The 20,389-nt window shown below is 39.0% G+C and overlaps 1 protein-coding gene across 1 annotated transcript in view; it reads left to right on the top strand.

The window, feature by feature from the left end:
* The window catches only part of DSCAM (DS cell adhesion molecule), a 759,593-nt gene that overhangs the window by 111,253 nt on the left and 627,951 nt on the right, over positions 1-20,389 (top strand). The window contains exon 3 of the mRNA XM_024120069.1: positions 15,234-15,551. Coding sequence (XP_023975837.1) covers positions 15,234-15,551 — 318 coding nt within the window. The remainder of the gene's footprint in view (positions 1-15,233; positions 15,552-20,389) is intronic.

Genomic DNA, 20,389 nt, shown 5'->3' with positions numbered 1-20,389 from the left:
ATGAGACGGTGGGGGGAGAAAATGCTTTGGAATAAAAGCACTTTGGATAAAGTGTTCCATAAATGTACGGGTGGAATCATGAGTCATCTGTAGTCAAACATTCATTTTAAGATGTTCTATTTCACTGAGATTTATTTACATACACACACACACACACACACACACACACGTGCCACACCACGTGGCTTGCAGCATCTTAGTTCCCCGACCAGGGATTGAACCCATGCCATGGCAGGGAAAGTAGTGAGTCCTAACCACTGTACCACCAGGGAATTCCCTATTTACTTATATTTAATTGAGTTTAATAGAACAGTCATGTATTTAAGAAATGTTTACTGAGATTCTACTACATGCTAGAAACTGTATAAGGAATTGGAGATATATCAGGGAATAAAACCAATCCACTGTCTACCCTTTAGGAACTGAAGTTTTAAAGGGAGGGAGAGACACACAATAAAAAAGGATTATAAATAAGTAAATGACGCAGGTGACAAATGCTGCGGAGAGAAGGCGCAGATGAGGGCAGTTAGGCGTGCTCACTGTGGTGGAGACCACTTGAGTTAGGGCCTCATCGCGGGGGCAGTGGCTCAGCAAAGCCTTGAAAAGGCAAGGGAATGAGCCAGGCGGCTTTTGTGGGAAGAGCCATCCCAGGCAGAGGGAGAGGAGCAGGGGGTCCCATCTGAGGGGGACAGTGAGCCTGGGTCACAGAGAAAGGTTGTCTCTCGTGTGAGGGAATGGGGGCCCTGGAAGGTTCTGAGCAAAGGAGAGAGAGGACCTGACATGTTTAACTGGACCACTCTGGCTGATGGACAGAGCGTAAGGGTAGGGGGCCGTGCTGGAGGCAGAGAGATCCATGGGGCGGCACGGTGGCAAAATCCGGGGGAGAGAGAGCGGTGGCGGTGGGACCAGAGAGGTGGCAAATAGCTGACTCTGAGGCTGGCTATTTGGAGGGTGCAGCTATTGGACTTCCTGATGCAGTGAATACAAACATGAGAAAAAGAGGGGCATTGGGGAGGCCCCTGAGCATTTGCTGTGAGCAGCTAAGAGTGGATGGTCATTAGGTCCTTTATTTAAAAACTAATATTTTATGGATGGAATATTTTTGTATGGACCTTGTGTGGTTCTAATTTATCTCTTTCTGAACCCTTAACAAATGTGAAAAAGAATCACATGGAAGAGGAGGAAGGTAAGCAAACTTCTTGAATGTGATATGTTAAGAATGTGGAGTTTGGGACTAGCAGATGTAAACGATTATATAGAGGATGGATAAACAACAAGGTCCTCCTGTATAACACAGGGAACTCTGTTCAATATCCTGTGGTAAACCATAATGGAAAAGAATATGAAAAAGAATGTATATATGTGTATAACTGAATCACTTTGCTGTACGCCAGAGAGTAACACAGCATTGTTAAATCAACCATATTTCAATGAAATAAATTTTTAAAAAAAGAATGCTGGATCCCAGCATATGGGTGTAACTGAGTGGGCCAGGAGACCAGGGCAACAATTTACCGGGGCCCCAGTCAACAGATTTGTTTTTTCTAAAGTCTTAAGTGTTTGAGACTTGCAGTTAGGGCTCTGTAAGTGGGCTTTCTACATCCTGCCTTCCACCAGCGGGAGCTGTCGGGTGTCATCGCACTCCATGTTGGCTGATGGAGGGTGAGATCAGACACATGGATTCATACATGTGGAAGGCATTGTTGAACATAAGGGTTGGTTAGGGCTGCGTCTTCATGTGATTGGAATGAAACACAGTCTCTAGAAACACATTCACCTACCGATCTTGCTTTCTGCATGTTTTTCCTTTCTAAGCTTTCTTCTAGTATTCAGATCTGCGTTCTCAGGTTCTCTGTTTACATTGAAATATTTAATTTTTTCAGGCTTAGATATCTATTTAACTTAATTGTTAAATTGGGTTATGAATGCCCTCCCTCCTTTACCTTCTGCTATTTTTTCCATATAATTATATTACCATTTGGGGTTAAATCAGGATTTGGGATTTGCACTATTATAATTATGTAAATATTTATACATAACTCAGCTACAGCTGAGCCACATAGCATATTATAAACACTTTCCTTTCTATGATAGTTTTGTTTGTTCCCTAGGATTAATAATTACTTACTTTTTTGTTTACTTAGTTTTCACTGCATGTGTAATTCATTTCCCAAATTCTCCAACAGGACAAAGTACTCCTTTTAATACATTCAGCTACATCAGGGTCTTTGAATGTTTATTTATTTATTTTTTCAAAACATCTCTCTGGGAGCCTTCTTTCTGCATCAATCTGGACTAGTTTCCACTATACAGTTGTTGTCTTGGAACCTTTCAGAGTCACTCTGGAAATTCCTTTTGTTTCTCATCACCTGTGTTTGAGCCTCTGTTTCCTGTATATCATATATTCTTCTTTCTTAGTTTGCTGCCTTTTTATTCATCTTCCAGAAGCTTTCTGAATAGGGTGCATGAGAGGTAAAGTTTTTGACTTTGCGTTGTCTAAAAATGTCTTTGTCCACTGGCTTAATACTCTGGGTGTAGAATTCTAGGTCAGTCTGACGTCTTTTGCTATAAATGGTCACGCCGAGGTTGAAGAGCTGGCCCTTGGCCTCCATACTGTCGTAGATCAGAACCTGACAGCAGCTTCCGACGGTGGAGAAACCCCAGGAGGATGGCAGTTTTTTGTCCCAAAGAAGTGCCCTTCCTACCTCAGGGGAGACCTGACTTGGGTGATATTTAAGTGTTCACTGCATTATCTGTGTACTCGATGCTGTGTAAGCGGATGGTGTACAGGGATGATAATGTCCCCTTTGCTTCATCCAAGGTATTAGTGTCTTAGCACTGAACAAAGTCACATAGATAGGCAATATCTTGATGAAGCAAGGGCAGAAAATGCAAGAATGGATTAACTGGTGTGAAAGTGCAGAGGATGGTGAAGTCAGGTGGGGACCGTGCAGTGTTCCCCAGAGTTCTGTGGGCAGGTAGAGGGTTGTATCGTACCTGAAACCCAAACACGGTTGTTCCCATCACTGCTTTGGAGATAGTAGGCATTGCTGGTAACACAAAATTAATGAACATCTGTGTTCCATCACTGTTCACCCACCTTGCCCCCGAAACTCCATTACAATGATAGTAAAGGAATAGAGGCATCCTAAGGGTGAAGAGGAAGAAAGAGGTAAAATAATGGCAGTCGTAAGATGCCAGTGATGGTAGATGAGTGTTTTAACACACTGGAGAAAACTCAGGGAAGTCACCCAAGGGTTAGGAAGACAGTGACCAGGTCTCTGACTCAAGTGGTGAATCAGAGGGGCTAGACTAGAGTCAGTCCTCTAAGTCTTTCTAATTCAAAAGATTGTTGCCACTTACAACTCAGGGTATATTTGCCATTATGAGAATAACCATTCATTTTAGCACTGAAACACAAAGTAAAACCCATGCAGTACCTGAAAAAAACATTACCTTAACAATTAGACTTAATATAAGTCCTTAGACCAGAGCAAAATGGAAAATTGAGCACCCCTGAGCATGGGGAAGTTCTAGCAAAAGAAAATGGTGCCAAACACTGCCATAGTCAATGAGATTAAGAAGAATGCGTGTCTTTTTATCATTCCACTTCAGTGTTCTCACTCAACACCAGAGCTTAAGATTTCTTGCAGGACTTGGACTTCACATTTTTCTGTTGAGGTACCATTGTGGTCTCTGCTTTTTTTTTCTTTTTTTTGCGGTACGCGGGCCTCTCACCGCTGTGGCCCCTCCCGTTGCGGAGCACAGGCTCCGGACGCGCAGGCTCAGCGGCCACGGCTCACGGGCCCAGCCGCTCCGCGGCACGTGGGGTCCTCCCGGACCGGGGCACGAACCCGTGTCCCCTGCATCGGCAGGCAGACTCTCAGCCGCTGCGCCACCAGGGAAGCCCTGTGGTCTCTGCTTTTAATTCATTTTGTTCTTAAAAATTTTTTTTTCTTTTTGATTTTCTTTTAAATTTTTTCTTTTTTCTTTTTTTAATTTTTATTTTATATTGGAGTAGAGTTAGTTAACAATGTTGTGTTAGTTTCAGGTGTAGAGCAAAGTGATTCACTTATACATATACATGTAGCTGTTCTTTTTCAACTTCTTTTCCCATTTAGGTTGTCACAGAATATTGAGCAGAGTCCCCTGTGCTATACAGTAGGTCCTTGTTGGTTATTTCTTTTAAATATAGTAGTGTGTATATGTCAACCCCAAACTCCCAGTTTATTTTGTTCTTTAATCATAGGCTAGGTGACTCATTAGGCTTCAGTGAATTTCAATCTTTCCGTCCCATTAATAGTCTGATTTTATTGTTGCTTTGTTATTGTGTTTCTAGTTCATATTGCTGTGTTTTGGGACATTCTCTTTTTGTAATTTTTCCCCTCTCTCCAAGCCTTTTAATCTGCAGGAAGCAATTCTGTTGACATTATTATGATGTCGGCTCCATTTCCCACTCTCTTTTTCTGATGATTTTCTTAATTTATAATTCCTTGTGTGAATCTGTACTTATCCCTCATTCTTCATTAGTTTGTTCTATTTTTGTTCCCACATTTCTATGCTCCCCGATCCTAAGGAGTTATTTACATCATTTTGGTTTATTCATGTGCTTTGCTGCTTGTGATCATAAATCCCAGAGAGTCTTCTGCTTCTTTCAAATCACTAGCCACTTTCGTGCCTTTTGAAATCTGTGAGCTTAAAATGTAAGTGCTGGAACATAGCAAACTACACACATATTATTCATTACAGAGGCTGTATTCTTCTCTGAAACTGTACACGTAACCGCCAGCAATGTTACTGAGGGTGACTTTCATCCATTCGAAGGGACAGTGAGACTTCATCTCTAAAATGAATTCCCTAGACATACATGGAAATAATTCTCTAGAAGGATATTGGAAACAATACTTAGACGTTTTATAGGTAAAATATTAACATTTTTCTTATTTTTTTTTCCTCCAGAGATTTGTAAAACACATAGCAAAATTGAGCTTTTTTCTTCCTTGTTGAAAAATCAGCACACATATTGGATAAAAAGAACATTCTTACACAGAGTAGCTAAAATCTCATAAATGTGTTCTTCTTATAATATCCAAGAAATTCTTTTTTCAACCACTAATTCTTGTTGTCCCTTAACATCTTTATAATGGAATTTAAATTGAAATAGATGATGCATATGAAATACAGATTATTTTTCCTTAAAAGGAATGTTATAGCTATATGTGGTATGAAAACCTTAATTTTTTTTAAAGATTTATTTATTCATTCAATAAAAATTTGAAGGCTTCTATTGTGTACTAGTCTGTTCACTAAATACAAAAGAATAAGGTTGCATCCTCTATATGCAGTGCCCCTCTTGTAGATTTCAACAGTGTTGGAGACACACGCTAAACAACTAAGCTGAGACTGTGAATGAATGAAGCAAGAAGCTGACAGGTAGGGCATATGGGGTCCAGTCTGAGAGGTAGAAGATCAGGGGTAAATCCCTAAGGAAACGGTGTTTAAGCTGAGGGACAAAGCATGAGTTTTAATGAATTGGGTGAAGGATGGTGAAGTATTCCAGCAAGGCATTCAGTATCTGTGCTGGCTCTGAGGTGGGAGTGGGTTTCCCAAGGCACTGAGGAGGCTGGCCTGGCTGGACCAGGTTCTAGCAAACCATCAGTATGAGGTAAGATTGAATTTTTTCTATGCACAATTTTTTAACATCAAAATATACAAGAAAGCAGATAAAATCTCAACAAAGAACATTGATATATCAACCCAATGGCAATCAGCCCTAAAAAAGAAAGAAACCCAGTTCTCAGTTTTCCTTCTGGATTTGATATTCCTCCCTCCAATTCTAGCAGTGTTGCTTTATGTACTTTGAAGTTTTTATTAGATACATAAACATTTAGGATTGTCATGTATTTTTTTTTTTTTTTTTTTTTTTGCGGTACGCGGGCCTCTCACTGCTGTGGCCTCTCCCGTTGCGGAGCACAGGCTCCGGACGCGCAGGCCCGGCGGCCATGGCTCACGGGCCCAGCCGCTCCGCGGCACGTGGGATCCTCCCGGACCGGGGCGCGAACCCGTGTCCCCCGCATCGGCAGGCGGACTCTCAACCACTGCGCCACCGGGGAAGCCCTGTCATGTATTCTTGAATTGATCACTTTATCATTAGAAAATAACTGTCTTAGTAACATTCCTTATCCTGAAATCTACTTTGATATTAGTGTAGCCACTCCAGTTTTCTTTTGAGTAGTGTTAGCATGGTATATTTTTCTATCCCTTTAATTTTAATCTACTTGTTTTTTTTTGTATTTAAAATGGGTTTCTCCTGGATTACATATTATTAAATCTTGATTTTTCATCCATCTGACATTTTCTGCCTTTCAATTGGAGTGTTTAGGCCATTTATATTTAATGTGAACACCAATTTGGCTAGGTTTAAATCTACCATCTTGATAATGCTTCCTGTTTATTTCATCCACTCTGTTTTGTTTTTTTTTCTTATCTCCTTTTGTATTAATGGAATTTTTTTAATGATCAATTTTATCTACATGAATGGTTTAATATCTGTTTTGCTTTGTTTTTTAAGTGTTTGCTTTAAGGTTTACAATATAAATCTTTAAACTAACATGGCCTACTTTCAAATAATATTACAACACGATGTATAGTAGAAGAAACTTAAGACAGTAGATTGTCATTCTCCTCCTCCCACCTGCCTTCATGCTAATATTGTCATTCATTTTATCTCTCTCTCTATGTTATACTCCAAAATACATTATTATCAATTTTGCTTTAAACAGTAAATTGTCTTTTGATTATTTTTTTAAAATGAAGAAATGTTTTTGTATATTTACCCATATATATTTACCATTTTTGTCAGTCTTCATTATTTTTGAGAAGTCAAAAATGTCTATCTGGTAACATTTTCCTTTTGCCTGAAGGACTTCCATTAACATTCCTTGTACTGCTGATCCATTGTCAATGAATTCTCTTAGTATTTGGATGTCTGAAAAGTCATTTTTATTTTGCCTTCATTTATAATTTTTTTGGGGGGCTGGGCATAGAATTTTAGATTGGAAGGTTTTTTTCTTTTTAAATAATACTTTAAATTTTCTTTCTCTTCACTGTCTTTTGGCTTGCATTGTTTCTGATAAGTCTGGCATCATTCTTACCTTTGTTTCTCCGCATGCTATGTGTATTTTTTTTAAATGGCTGCATTTAACATTTTTCTCTTTTTTTACTAGCTTTCAGCAATTGAATTATGAGGTGTCATGGTGTGATTTTCTTTGTGTTTCTTCTCTTTGGTGTTCATTGAATTTATGGGGTATTTGGGGTTCTGGCGTTCCTTTAATTTTGAAAATGTTAGATATTAATTCTTTTAAAAAAAATTCTGTCTGACCTCCTCCCTTGTGGAATTCCAATTATACATATATTAGGCCACATGATATTGTCTCACATCTCACTGATTTTATGTTTACTGTCTTCAAGCCTTTTTTCTTTGTCTTTCAATTTGTGTAGTTTCTATTGCTCTGCCTTCTGGTTTATTGATATTTTCTTCTGCAAGGTATAATTTGCTGTTAATTCCATTTGCCTGTGTTTCATTTCGTATAGTGTATTTTTCATCTCAAGAAGTTTCATTTTTGGCTATTTTTATAGTCTCCATTTCTCTCATCAATATTCCCTTGCTTTCCCTTACCATCTTGATGATATTGGGAGAATATTTATAATAGCTATTTTAATGTCCGTGCCTGCTAATTCTATCACCTGTCATTTCTGTGTCTGCTTCTATTGAATACATTTACTTCTGATAATAGGGCATATTTTCCTGCTTGTCTCCAATTTTTTTATTGGATGTCAGATATTGTAAACTTTATATTATTGATTATTGGATTTTGTTTCTTTTCATTAACCAGCACTGAAATTTGTTGGTTGTGCAGTTAAGCTACTTGAAATCAATTTAATTCCTTCTGGAATCCATACTGGGATCCCTTTTAAACTTTGTTATGATTAATTTGGCCCCCACGGTAGCGGTCATACACTTCTGAGTACTCTATCTGGTACCCCATATATTAGTTCTTTCCTCTCTGGATGGAACATGAACTAGTCCCTCCCCTATGTGAGCTTCAGGGATTTTCCAGCCGCTCCTTTCTGGTGTTTCTTTGCATCATCAGTAGTTTCCTCACACACCTGTAAATATCTGTCCACAGCTAAAGACTCACCAAAGGGAAACTTCTTCAGATTGTTGGAGTTCCCTCTCCACGCAACTTCCATCTCTTTGCTTTGTAAATCCAGTGTGTTTGGCCTCCCCAAGCTTCAACTCAGAAATTCCACCAAGTTCTATTTAGGTTTCTCCTTTTGGGGTGATTTGTGAATTTTCTCCAGGCATTAAGCTGGATGCTAGTGGGCCCCATCTCATTTGTTTCCTTCTTTTACAGCTTACTGTTTTGTATTGCCTGAATGTTTACATAGAAGAGGGTTAAATCCGCTTCCTGTTTTGTTTCATTTTGTTTTATCGTGGACAAAGACAGAATTTCATAGTTTTAAGTTCTATGTCATTATGAAGTTTTATCCAATTCTTATTTGGACAGTTGTGTTGTTGCTTTAGTGCCGGGGAATAGATAGAATGACTGAAATATATTAGAGTTAACTGCACAATTGCTGTAACATGTGAGCATATTTTTATAACCTAACTTGGAATTATTTCATAGACGTTTGGAAGGCTTTTTCCAAGTCATTATGAGACCATCCATTTATCTGCTTTCAGATTGTCTGATCAAGATGACACTAAGTCTCAAAGCATTTATTCAAATGTGAGAACGTTTTGGAGTCTCAGAATCAACTAAGTGTTATGCTTTCTAGATAATATTTACCTGAGGCTTAGGTATATTCCTTTTCATTTGGGAAGAGCTTTATAGAAGCGGTTCATTTTACTAAGTATATACACTCACAGATTCCTGTGAAATCAATAAAATTATTTTGATCCTAAATGGTATTTTCATTCAAAATAGATATACTCAATTGGCAAACCTAGTGGTCTGTTTTCGTTTTCTGATCTCTGTGAAGCAATCGACACAGTTGAAAACTGCTGGTTGACATTTCAAAATGCTGTCCTTTTGTTTCTAAGGCATCATTTTCTCTAAGATTTTGGCTACTTATCTCATAACGTCTTCTTTATCTTCATGATGTTTCTCTCTTTTCCCCTTTCTTTAAAATATTTAATGTTTTAAGTCAAGTATAGAATACATACAGAGAAGTGTGCATTTCACAGAGTAGAGCTAAATGAAATTTTCATCACCTGAACACGTCAGTGTACCCAGCACCCAGGTCAAGAAAATGAACAGAGACAGCAGCCTGGATGCCACCTCATGCCATTTCTAGTCTCTGTGTCCACCCCATGAATAACTATCATCCTGGCTCTTAACATCATAGATTAGTTTTTTCCTATTTTACGCTTGATATAAATGGAATAATAATGTATGCACTCTTGTTGTGTCTGTTTACTCTCCTTCAGCTTTATGATTGTGGTTTCATAATAATTTTGTTTGTAATTATAGATTGTTCATTCTTATTTTTATATAAGGATTTGATGTGCAAATATATAACAATATATTTATCCATTTTTTACTACTGATGGATATTGTGCGTGGTTTCCAGTTTGGGACTCACAAATAGTAATGCTGTGAATATTCCAGTGTGTAATATTTATGAGCATACGCATGCATTTCTGTTGGATAAATACCTGTGAATCGAATTGTTGGGTCATAGGGTAGGGCATAGGTTTAGCTGTAGTAGTTACTGAGGAACAGTTTTCCATAATGACCTTATCAATTTACATTCCCGCTTGCAGTGTATGTGTTTCATGTTGCTTCACATCCTTGGGACACTCAATATAGTCTGTCTTTTCCATTTTAGTCATTGTTGTGTAGTGGTAACTCCCTGTGCTTTTAATCTGCATTTCCCTGATGACTAGTGACATTGAGGTGGTTTTTTTTTTCATGTGCTTGTTGGCCATTTATATATTGGCCTTTGTGAAGTGACCATCCAAGCCTTTTGCCCATTTTTAATTAGATTATGTTTTTCTTATTGACCTGTAGGAGTTCATCATGTATTTTGGGTGCAAGTCCATGGTCAAATATCCTCTGCTCACCTTTTGTGTATTAACTATCCCTGAGAATCCATCTCCATTTTTTTTGTCTCTTCTAGTTCTTCACAGTCTCCGTGATATGTCTCACCCGATGATGGGCTTCAGCTTTCCCTGACTGTGGAATCTCTGTCTGAGATCTTGCACTCTGGTTCCCAGCTGGCTAGTGGGTGTGGCCCCAGGGCAGTGCCCCCTTAACTTCAGTGAAACTGGCACTGTCATTTCCTTCACCCAGCTGGCTCTGCCTTGTATCTTCTCTACCTGCGTTCGTAGCGTAACTATGCAACCAGGCATGCAAGCTATTAAATTTGGATCATATTGACTTGTTCCTTATCCTCCCTCACTCTCGTTCCTTCCATGCCCTGCCCACACTTTCTGGCGGGACCATATCAGACACACCTGTAGAGTTAGGCTCTCTCCTCCCCTCACAGTACCAAAGCCCCGGAGGGCCTGGGCCACCCACAGCGGCCCAGCCAGACTTCCTGCCTCCAGTTTTCATCCCCACCCCCACCCAGCGTTCACTTTCCAAAACGACAATCTGGAAAATTGCTTGTTCTGTGTCAAAACTTTCATCGGCTCCCGACTTTTTGAACAGTTTTATTGAGATATAATTTACATACAATAACATTCATCTGTTTGTACAGTTCAGTGGTTTTTTGTTTTGGTAAATTCAAAGATATGCACAACCTTCATCACTGCTAATTTTATTTTATTTTATTTTATTTTATTTTTATTTATTTATTTATTTATTTTTTGTGGTATGCGGGCCTCTCACTGTTGTGGCCTCTCCCGTTGCGGAGCACAGGCTCCGGACGCGCAGGCTCAGCGGCCATGGCTCACGGGCCCAGCCGCTCCGCGGCACGTGGGGTCCTCCCGGACCGGGGCGCGAGCCCGGTTCCCCCGCATCGGCAGGCGGACGCGCAACCACTGCGCCACCAGGGAAGCCCCATCACTGCTAAGTTTAGACCACTGTAATTACTTCAGAAAGACACGCTGCATCCTTTAGCTGTCACCCTTCTCCCCCGCCCCTCACCTCCACCCCTAAGTAAACCACTCATCTACTTTCTGTCTCTGTAGAGTTCCCTGTTCTGGACATTTCATGTGCATGTAATCACACAGTACATGCTCTTTTGTGACTCACTCTTTTCACTGAGCATAATGTTATCAAGAGTTGTCCATGTCTGTAACACATATTAGTATTTCATTTATCTCTATTGCTGAGTAATATTCCATTGCATGGATATACCAGCTTTTGTTTATCCATTCTTCAGTTGGTGGTCACTTGAGTTGTTTCCACATTTGTCTAGTATAAATAACACTGCTTTGAACATTTGTGTACAAGTTTTGCATGGATATATGCATTCACTTCGCTTGTGTGTATGCCTAGGAATGGGGCTCCCTGTTGTCCTGCCGTCTTCAGAATTAAGCTCATGCTTCTTAGCTTGAGATCTGACACCCCTCATGATCTAGACTTTATAATAAGCTTCTGAAATAGAAGCTCCCAGGATCACCCTCCAAGCCTTGGTCCTTAGCGTGTCCCAAGGCCATAGCAAGCGCCAGATACTTACTAGGTGCTGAATATGTATGTACAGAATAAATGAATATAAAGAACCTCAAGCTTCCTGTCCCAAGTCTGTGTCACTGTTGGTTCTGCCCTCAAGTTCCTGGTATCCAGTGTCCTCTCGCTTCTCTCCTGCCTATGACAGCTCAGTGTCCGACTATGTTAATGCCTCTGCCTAGAATCTGCTTTTCCCTCTCCTTTGGGAATCTACTCTTTATCTTCCCCAGGTTGGGTTAGTTTCTCTATCATTTATGCATCTGTAGCACTTTGTTGATAACTCTGTCACAGCACTCAGCAAAATATAAAATTATTGCTGATCTCATTACGTGACCATGGTACCCTCTAGACCAAAAATTCCTTAAAAGCAGTAGCATGACTCCTGCAAATGTGTGTAACTGTGACCTTGCACAGGGCCTGGTACATAACAGGTGCTCTATAAATACTGTCACATGAATAACTGATAGTTTCATTGCTTCCTGCAAAGTTTCTCCCACGTTTCTTCTTTTCACTTTGCCGTATGTGGATTTTAAAGAAAGCAATATTGACTTATTTTTCTTTTTAGTGTAACATTCTCCTTTATGTTTGTCACGGGAGTCTTGGTTATACCATCTGTTATAACGATAAAAAAATATGGAGAAATCTGCAAACGAAGAAACAATTCTCCAAAGCCCCTTCCTTTTGTGCCCTTAGTGTTCGTATGCCAGGATTTTATACCTTGAGTCTCACAGCAAGATTCTGCCAGGCATTTTGTTTAGCTTTCAGTTAATAAACTGCAGTTATTTTCGAGGAACTTTCACACACACACACACACACACACACACACACACTCACTATTCACATTAAGATTGCCCATGTCCTTACTGGAGGGAGCAAATGTTACTGTATTTAAAGTGCATTCAGCACTCCATAAAAACAAGTACTATTATTTAAGCAGATGGATGGTCCCTTAGATGGAAGAAATAAAAGCTGTTGGAATATAGTTTGGGTTTTCTTTTGCCTGTGACCATATGATGTGTATCTTAGAAAGTGAGTTTATGTTATGTTATTAAACCCAGTGGTGGGTTTAGAAAGACTGGTGGTGAAATGGTGAAGGTGGTGAAATAGAAAGACTAATGTGAAATATCTAAAAAATGTAAGGAGAAATGACAGTAATCGCCCATAGGTCACTTATCTCTTTAACTACTAGGATTAAACATTTGTTTTGCATTTTTCTCACAGTCATTTAAATAATTTCATAGGCTGGCTCTTAGAATGTGGTTGACAATAGAAAACTATATGTTTAATTAAGAAATATTTCTTACATACATTCACATTTTCAAAGACTGCTATTCTTAACAAGGCCACTTTTAGGACAGGAGAATAAATTCAAATACGACTAAATTTTCCTTAGTTTGAGTCGCCTACAGTTCAGTTGACAGAAGAATAACATGGGGAGGGAAACAAAGAATTGAGGTGGAATTAATTAGCCTCAAGAGTGACAGTTACCTCGTTTCTAGCAATATGTTTGGGGTGATGTCAGTTTCCTAAAAAGCTCAAAACCGCAGTGCTACTATCAGCATTTTTATTTGAGCTGAAAGCTACAATGTTTAACTATTAACTCTGCTTCTGGTCTGAACCAATTTCTCAGTTAGCAGTACTTTCCATAGTCTGATTTACGGAGCATTGCTAAAGACTTTAGTTATGGTTGGGGAAGAAAACCATCAAACAGTTACTACTTGATGAATACCCCTGCCTGTCTTCTCTTTGAGTAAATCTGTCACTTTTACAAAGTGTATTTTTCTCTGCCATTTTTTGACCAGTGGAGTTCACGCTGCTGCCAGCTCAGAGATAGGCAGCCTGGGCCGTGGGCAAACTCATGGTCACCGCTAGTGACAGAGACCAGGAGAAAGCAGGTGGATCTCCAAGTAAGCTATCTGGAGTAGGGCAAATCTCATGAACACAGCTTCCCCATGATTTGGCTTCATACAATAAAGGCAGCCATGCAATGAAATAAAATCTCCATCAGGGAGACTGAATCCTGGCTCTGCAACCTCCTACCCTGACTCCTTGCTCCAGTGACAGCCCCTCTGAGTCGCCACCTCATCCTCTGTGGAGCAGAGCCTGGGCTCACCTGGCAGGACTGCTGTGCATAGGAGTAAATGAAATAACACTTCGAGTCTCATAACATTGCCTGCCATGGCTTGGGCACTCAGTAATTGTTACTCTCATCTCTGCCCAGTGAGATTAATTCCAAATGTCTAGGGCTTCTTTACTCTCTTGTGATTATGTGACCTGGTATGCATTTGTTCTTAGAATGCCGTATATGAACACCAGTGTCTAAAAGGTAGGTCTTCACAGCATTTATACATCTTCTGTTTAATATTTGGATTCCAGAACCTGAGTTTCTTTGCTTCATGTAAAGGACACTCTACAACTGTAACTGAGTGCAATGTAAGCAGTCAATAAATGCATGAAAACGTTTGCAGACACTTCATTTGTGGTAATCAAACTAGAAACAAGTAACCCAGGTCAGGGAACTAGTTTAGAAAATCACATTATATAAATTGTGCAGATGCCTATAACTTATCGTCTGCCGTCTGTATCCGTAGTTCCTCTGCATCTGAAGATCCAACCAACTGCAGGTGGTGTCATACGGTAGTATTTCCTGTTGACAACGATCTGTGTATAAGGGGACCCACGCAGTTCAAACCAGTGTTGTTCAAGGTCAGCTGTACTTAGGAAGTCTGTGAAACATGGCATTATGTGTATGAAACAATGTTATGAGTATGAAACAGAGTCTGTGAAAACTGCATGTTTCATGTGCACACATTATGACATAGTATAATTATATAGGCATGTAGGCGGATGGGCCAGAAGAGAAAAATCGAAACAGAATCTGCCATAGGCTGGTGGAATTGAATGATACTTTGTTAAAGTTCTCTTTATCATTGCAACATATTTTCAATAAAAAAATGCATTGTTGATTGGATTTGATTTTCAGAAAACCAACTGTCCTTTTTAAAATGCTTTACATATGATCTTCCATTTTAATTTTTAAAATTTGTGACTAATTTCATTCAAAGTTAGCTCTCAATGTACCTTTCAACCAGAGCAATTTGATCCTAGCAACCGGATCTAGTTATTCAGTCATGTAGCTTCTTCTTCTTAAGCCGCCACGGGATGTTCCGCTCTGTGCCCCAGGTAATAGTGTGAGCAAATGACAACATTGTTCTCATGGGCCTTACATTCTAGAAGGGGAGACAGACAATAAATGAACACAAAACCCAATATAAATTCCAATAGTGGTCAGTACCATGGAGACAGAGCAGGGCACGGGACATAGAGCTGAAGAGTAACCTATTTAAAGTTTAAGACCCAGGATAACACAACTCGTGTACAAACTATGAAGATGGTGCCTCTCTGTCCACAGTAGGTTGAGCAGTTCCGAATGGTTTGGTTTTAGTTGAGCCTCGTGTCTGTTTCTCAGAATAACCTCTGGATGCCAGTTGATCGAAGGACAAGTTCAGAAGGTGCACTTTACTGACATACTCTTGTGTTGTCTTCTTGTAGTTTTCAGTGAGGACCTTCACTCCAGCCTCTACTTTGTCAATGCATCTCTGCAAGAGGTAGTGTTTGCGAGCACCACGGGGGCCCTGGTGCCCTGCCCTGCTGCAGGCGTCCCTCCTGTGTCTCTCAGATGGTACCTAGCAACGGGCGAGGAGATCTACGATGTCCCCGGGATCCGCCACGTCCACCCCAACGGCACTCTCCAAATCTTCCCCTTCCCTCCTTCGAGCTTTAGTACCTTAATCCATGATAACACTTACTATTGCACAGCTGAAAATCCTTCAGGGAAAATTCGGAGTCAGGATGTCCACATCAAGGCTGGTGAGTATGGCTCCTCAACCTTTACTCATTCTGTGCCTGCTGGGGGTCCGGGTGGGCAGTGACAGATATTAAAATGCCATCAGCTGAGAACCAGTGAAAATCTTATCCTTAGTTCACTCTTCTAATGGCTGTTTTAAGGTGTCAGAGTGCCTTACACTTTTGGAACGAAAAGTCGGAATTAGTGGTTCTCTTCCTCAGGGAAACGAACATGCAGATGCCTGCGAATAGCACCTCTAGCTTTTTGCTGACTGAGGTATTTCTCCTTTTATTCAACATTTTTGCAGTTTGAACAAGACATGTCAAAAAAGCATTCAATGCATTTGTAAACCTTTGCAACTCTATTTCTGTAAATCACTAAACACTGTGGAAATGGGGAAAATCCTTCTGTGGCACTAACATTAAGCTTGCAGTACAATTCTTGGGTCGGTTTTAATGTTGTCACTCAACAAATATTCCTTGAGCTTCCGTTTTGATTCAGGCACTGTGCCCAGGTGCAGGGAGTGGATGGGTAAAAAGGCCTGGTATATGGCCTCATGGACATAGTCCTTATGAGGGAGTCAGACGATGGACCAGTAAAGTTGGGTCAAAGTTTATAATGGGAGAGTTGGCCTCTGTCCCAGGCACCATGACACTTGCTGAGTATACTGTAAAAAATTGGGGAGAGAGAAACAACCATCAGCTGAGAATCAATGAAAACCCTATCATCCGTTCAGTGTGATACTGATGGCTGCTTTGAGATGTCAGAGCATCTTTTGGCTGGATTTTGGAGTGCCTTATGTTGCTGGAACTAAAACGTGAAATTAGTGATATCAAGTTAGTAAGGTCTAAACTATAACCCAGACTTACTGTCTTTTGACCAATTGATACAGTGACTGGAACTTTCAGCGTGTCCAGCTCATTGTGTTTGTTTCCTGTCTCCTTCTTCACTCCTCCCCACCCCACTCTGTCCCAGAGGCAGGCAGCGTGGGGAGTGAGGAAGACAGAGGGAGAGCAGAGGACAAGGAATTTAACTGGAATAAACCACAGCATCAATGTTTATCGTCAGTAAAATAGCATCAGTCTAATATTCTTCTATTCCTTGTGAAATAAAAAGGGCTCTTTTAACATTTTTGACTGTGTCACATGTTGCTGGAATGTTGTCAGTAAATAAACCCTGAATTGGTTATGTTCCTTTTAACATCATACTGTATTTTAATTGCCATTGGTACAAGCCAAACCAGGAATACAGCCTGAGGCTCACAGACGTCAAAAGTTGTACATACAGGACATATTGTGTCATTCTATAGATTTAATAAAGCCCCCCAAAACATACACACAGTTAGACACCAGTTAGAAAACAGTGTTTTTATTATTTTTTTAAGCCTAGGCTTTCAAATCCTATGGTAAAGTGACATAATGGAGTGACTAGGAAAAGAGAATGTGACTTTGATTATTGACGTATACACCAGGTAGCTGGGGGAACTTTGTAATAATTTCTGCAGCAAGTGTGGAGGTGCCGTTTGAAGACATCACAACATGAGCAAAATATGAAATGTTTCTGAATTCCTGCATGTGATCTCTTTGATGTAAAGCAATCAAACATTAGACTGTGACTCATTCTGCTAGCTAGTCATTTCCCAGCTATATTTTGATCTCCATGACATGCTCATGAATTTCAAGACATGCACAAAAATGCATTTAAGAAAGGAAGAGAAAGGTTGGCTGTAATCAAGAGATATGAAAAGTTGATACCCTGAATAATTAAAACGAAGCAAATGAAATTTGTATAGGGACTTCTAAACCTGACAAACAGGGAGACATCGCGAATGCCTTTTACCTGGCAGGCTAACAAGTTTAATGGTGTGTCATAAAAACATCTTTTTAAACTACAAAGTACCACTTATAGTAAAACCTGGAACTTCAAACAGCTATACTTGTCTGTATTAATATGCTATTTCCATCTTGGGTTTCCTGTCAGATAAAAAAATTAAATGCTTACTTCTGTTTTAACTGCTATTTTCTAAATTTGTCATAGAATTGATTGTCTTTTCATGACCATGTAGGTTTTAAAGGGATGGAAGTTCCATCATCTTGTCTGGCATCTATGCTACTACCCCCCCCCACTTCCACTGAGTTATGTGATCTCTGTCTGTGTGCTGTTATTCTTGACATCTAAGGCCCGTCATACACATGATTGCTCTGTCAGTTTGAACTTACAAGATGGATAGTCATGTTGCCCCAATGAAATTACCTTTCTCATTTAATTTTACTTCTTAATATGAACACATTATAGTTGTAGTAGTCTTTTAGATTATTTATTGGATGCTGGAAAATCTGGTTTCATCATTTTTATGTAGATGCTGGTACAAAACTGGATGGCTGTTCAGAAGGGCAGGTGAGGGACGTGTATGGTACCCAGTGATGGCTGTAGTGCAGTTGTAAGTAGAATGAGCACTGACTCGGGGGTGTCCTCCTGTGTATCGGGTCATCTGAAATGTCTGTGTGCCTCTAGACTGGCATTGGAATTTTCCTGGAATAATCCATTAGGTAAATGGCTTCATCATCTCTCCTTTGTAAGTACAGGGAATTCTTATTCTTAACAGTTTTCAGTGACTTTGACTCAGGTCTGACTGTCAACAAAACAGGGAAGGTTCATCCATCTTGTCTCCTTAATCAGCAATCCTAGTTCTCCTTCACATAAAATACTTGCTTGCCCTTTCTGTTCTAAGGAGTGAAGTGCACATGGATCCCTTGAGGCAGGACTGCCCCGCCCATGCCGTATTTCTACTTAGCAAACGGTAATCAGCTATGTGACCTTGGTCAAGTCAAAACATTTCTAGTGATTGTTTCCTCCTTAGTGAACTGTGCTTAATAACATTTGACTGGGGCTTCTGCTTATGGCCAAGATCGAGTAGCAGAGACAAAATTTACCCTTTTACCTGAAACAACAACAGCACACAGACAAAAATCAAATCATCAATCTAATCTGTCTAATTAAAAGAAAATATCAGAAGAAAGCTGGAGTAACTATGTCAATATTAAACAAAGTATATTTCAGAGCAAAGAATATTACAAGGGCTAAAGAATGTCATTTTGTAAAAAAAGTTCGATTAATTAAGAGAGTGTGACTATTATAAATTCTATGCACCTATAAGAGAATACATGAAGTAAAAGCTGATAGAACTGCAAGAAGAAACAGACAAATCAAAATTTATAGTTAGAGATTTCAATACCCCTCTCTTAATAACTGCCAGAAATAGACAGAAAATGAGCAAGAATAAAGAATACTTGAACGACATTGTTAATCACCTTGACCCAGTTGACATTCAAATACAGAACATTCCATCCAGTGATAGCACAATACATATTCTCTTCAAGAAAACACAGATATTTACTAAAATAAATCATATTATGAATGAAACAAGTGTTGGACGAATTTAAAAAAAATAAGTCATATAAAGTATGTTCTTTGACTACAATAGAATTAAATTAGAATCACTGACGATAAGATCTCTGGGAAATACCCAAATATTTGGATACCAAATAACACACTTCTAAATAACCTGTGTCAAAGAAAAAACAGAAGGTAAATGAGAAAGTATTTTGAGCTGAATAAAAATGAAAGTACAACATCTAATAATTTGGGGAATGCCACTAAAGCAGTGCTTAGGGGGAGAAATTTATACTTCTAAAAACTTACATTGGGAATGAAAAATGGTCTCAAATAGAGATCTCAAGTGGTCTTAACTCCAGAAAAAAGAGCAAATTAAAACCGATGTAAGCAAAAAGGAAATAATAAAGATTAGAGTGGAAATCTCTGAAGCCAAAAGTCGTTTCTTTGAAAAACATCAATAAAATTGGTAAGCTGGCCAGACTGAAGAGGAAGATAAGAGAGAAGACAGATTATCAATGTCAAGAATGAGAGAGGTTACATTACTATTCTACAGATATAATCAATATATATGTATAATCATCAGTATTCTATAGTAGTCAAAATTATACAGATATTTAAATTATAATAGAATATTAAGAACATGGGGATGTCAGTAAATCAAATAACTTAGATAAAATGAGAAAGTCTTTGAAAGAAATAAAATGCCAAAACTCATTCAAGAAGAAAGAGCTGAATAGCTCCATATCTATTAAAGAATTTGAATTTGTAATAGAAAAATTTCCTACAATGAAATTCCAGGCTCAAATGGATACACTCTTTATTCTACCAAATATTTGAGGAAGAAATAATAAAAATTCTACACAAATTCTCCCAGAAGGTTGAAGAGGAAAGACTACTTCCCAAGTTATTTTAGGAGATCAGCATTACCACGATACTAAAACAAAAAAGGCAAATATTTCTCATGAATATATGTGTAACAATTCTAAACAAAATTTTAGCAAATTGAATCCAACAACATATAAAAAGAGCTTATCTCCAGAATGCAAGGTAGGTTTCACATTTGAAAATTAATCAAGGCAGTTCACCACATTAACATATTAAAAACCATGTGATCATTTCAATAGGTGCAGAAAATCATTGACAAAATACAACATCCTATTATAATAAAAACTCTCAGAAAACTAGGAGTAGAAGAGAAATTTGATTAAAAAAAATAAAAAAAATCCTACTACAGCTAACATCCTACTTAGTGGTGAATGATTAAGTGCTTTCCCCCAAATATGAAGACTGCAAAGATGTGTGCTTTCACCAGTTCTATTCAACATTGTACTGGAGGTTGCATATTGCCAATGCAACATGGCAAGAAAAATAAGTAAAAGACATCCGGATGGTAAAAAATTCATCTGTTTTTATTTGTAGATTCCAGTCATCAATTAAAAAAAAATCTGATGACCTCTACAAAAAA

This window comes from Physeter macrocephalus, chromosome 8, assembly GCF_002837175.3.
Source record: "Physeter macrocephalus isolate SW-GA chromosome 8, ASM283717v5, whole genome shotgun sequence".
Lineage (NCBI taxonomy): Eukaryota > Metazoa > Chordata > Mammalia > Artiodactyla > Physeteridae > Physeter > Physeter macrocephalus.
This window is presented reverse-complemented; position numbering and strand designations above follow the sequence as displayed.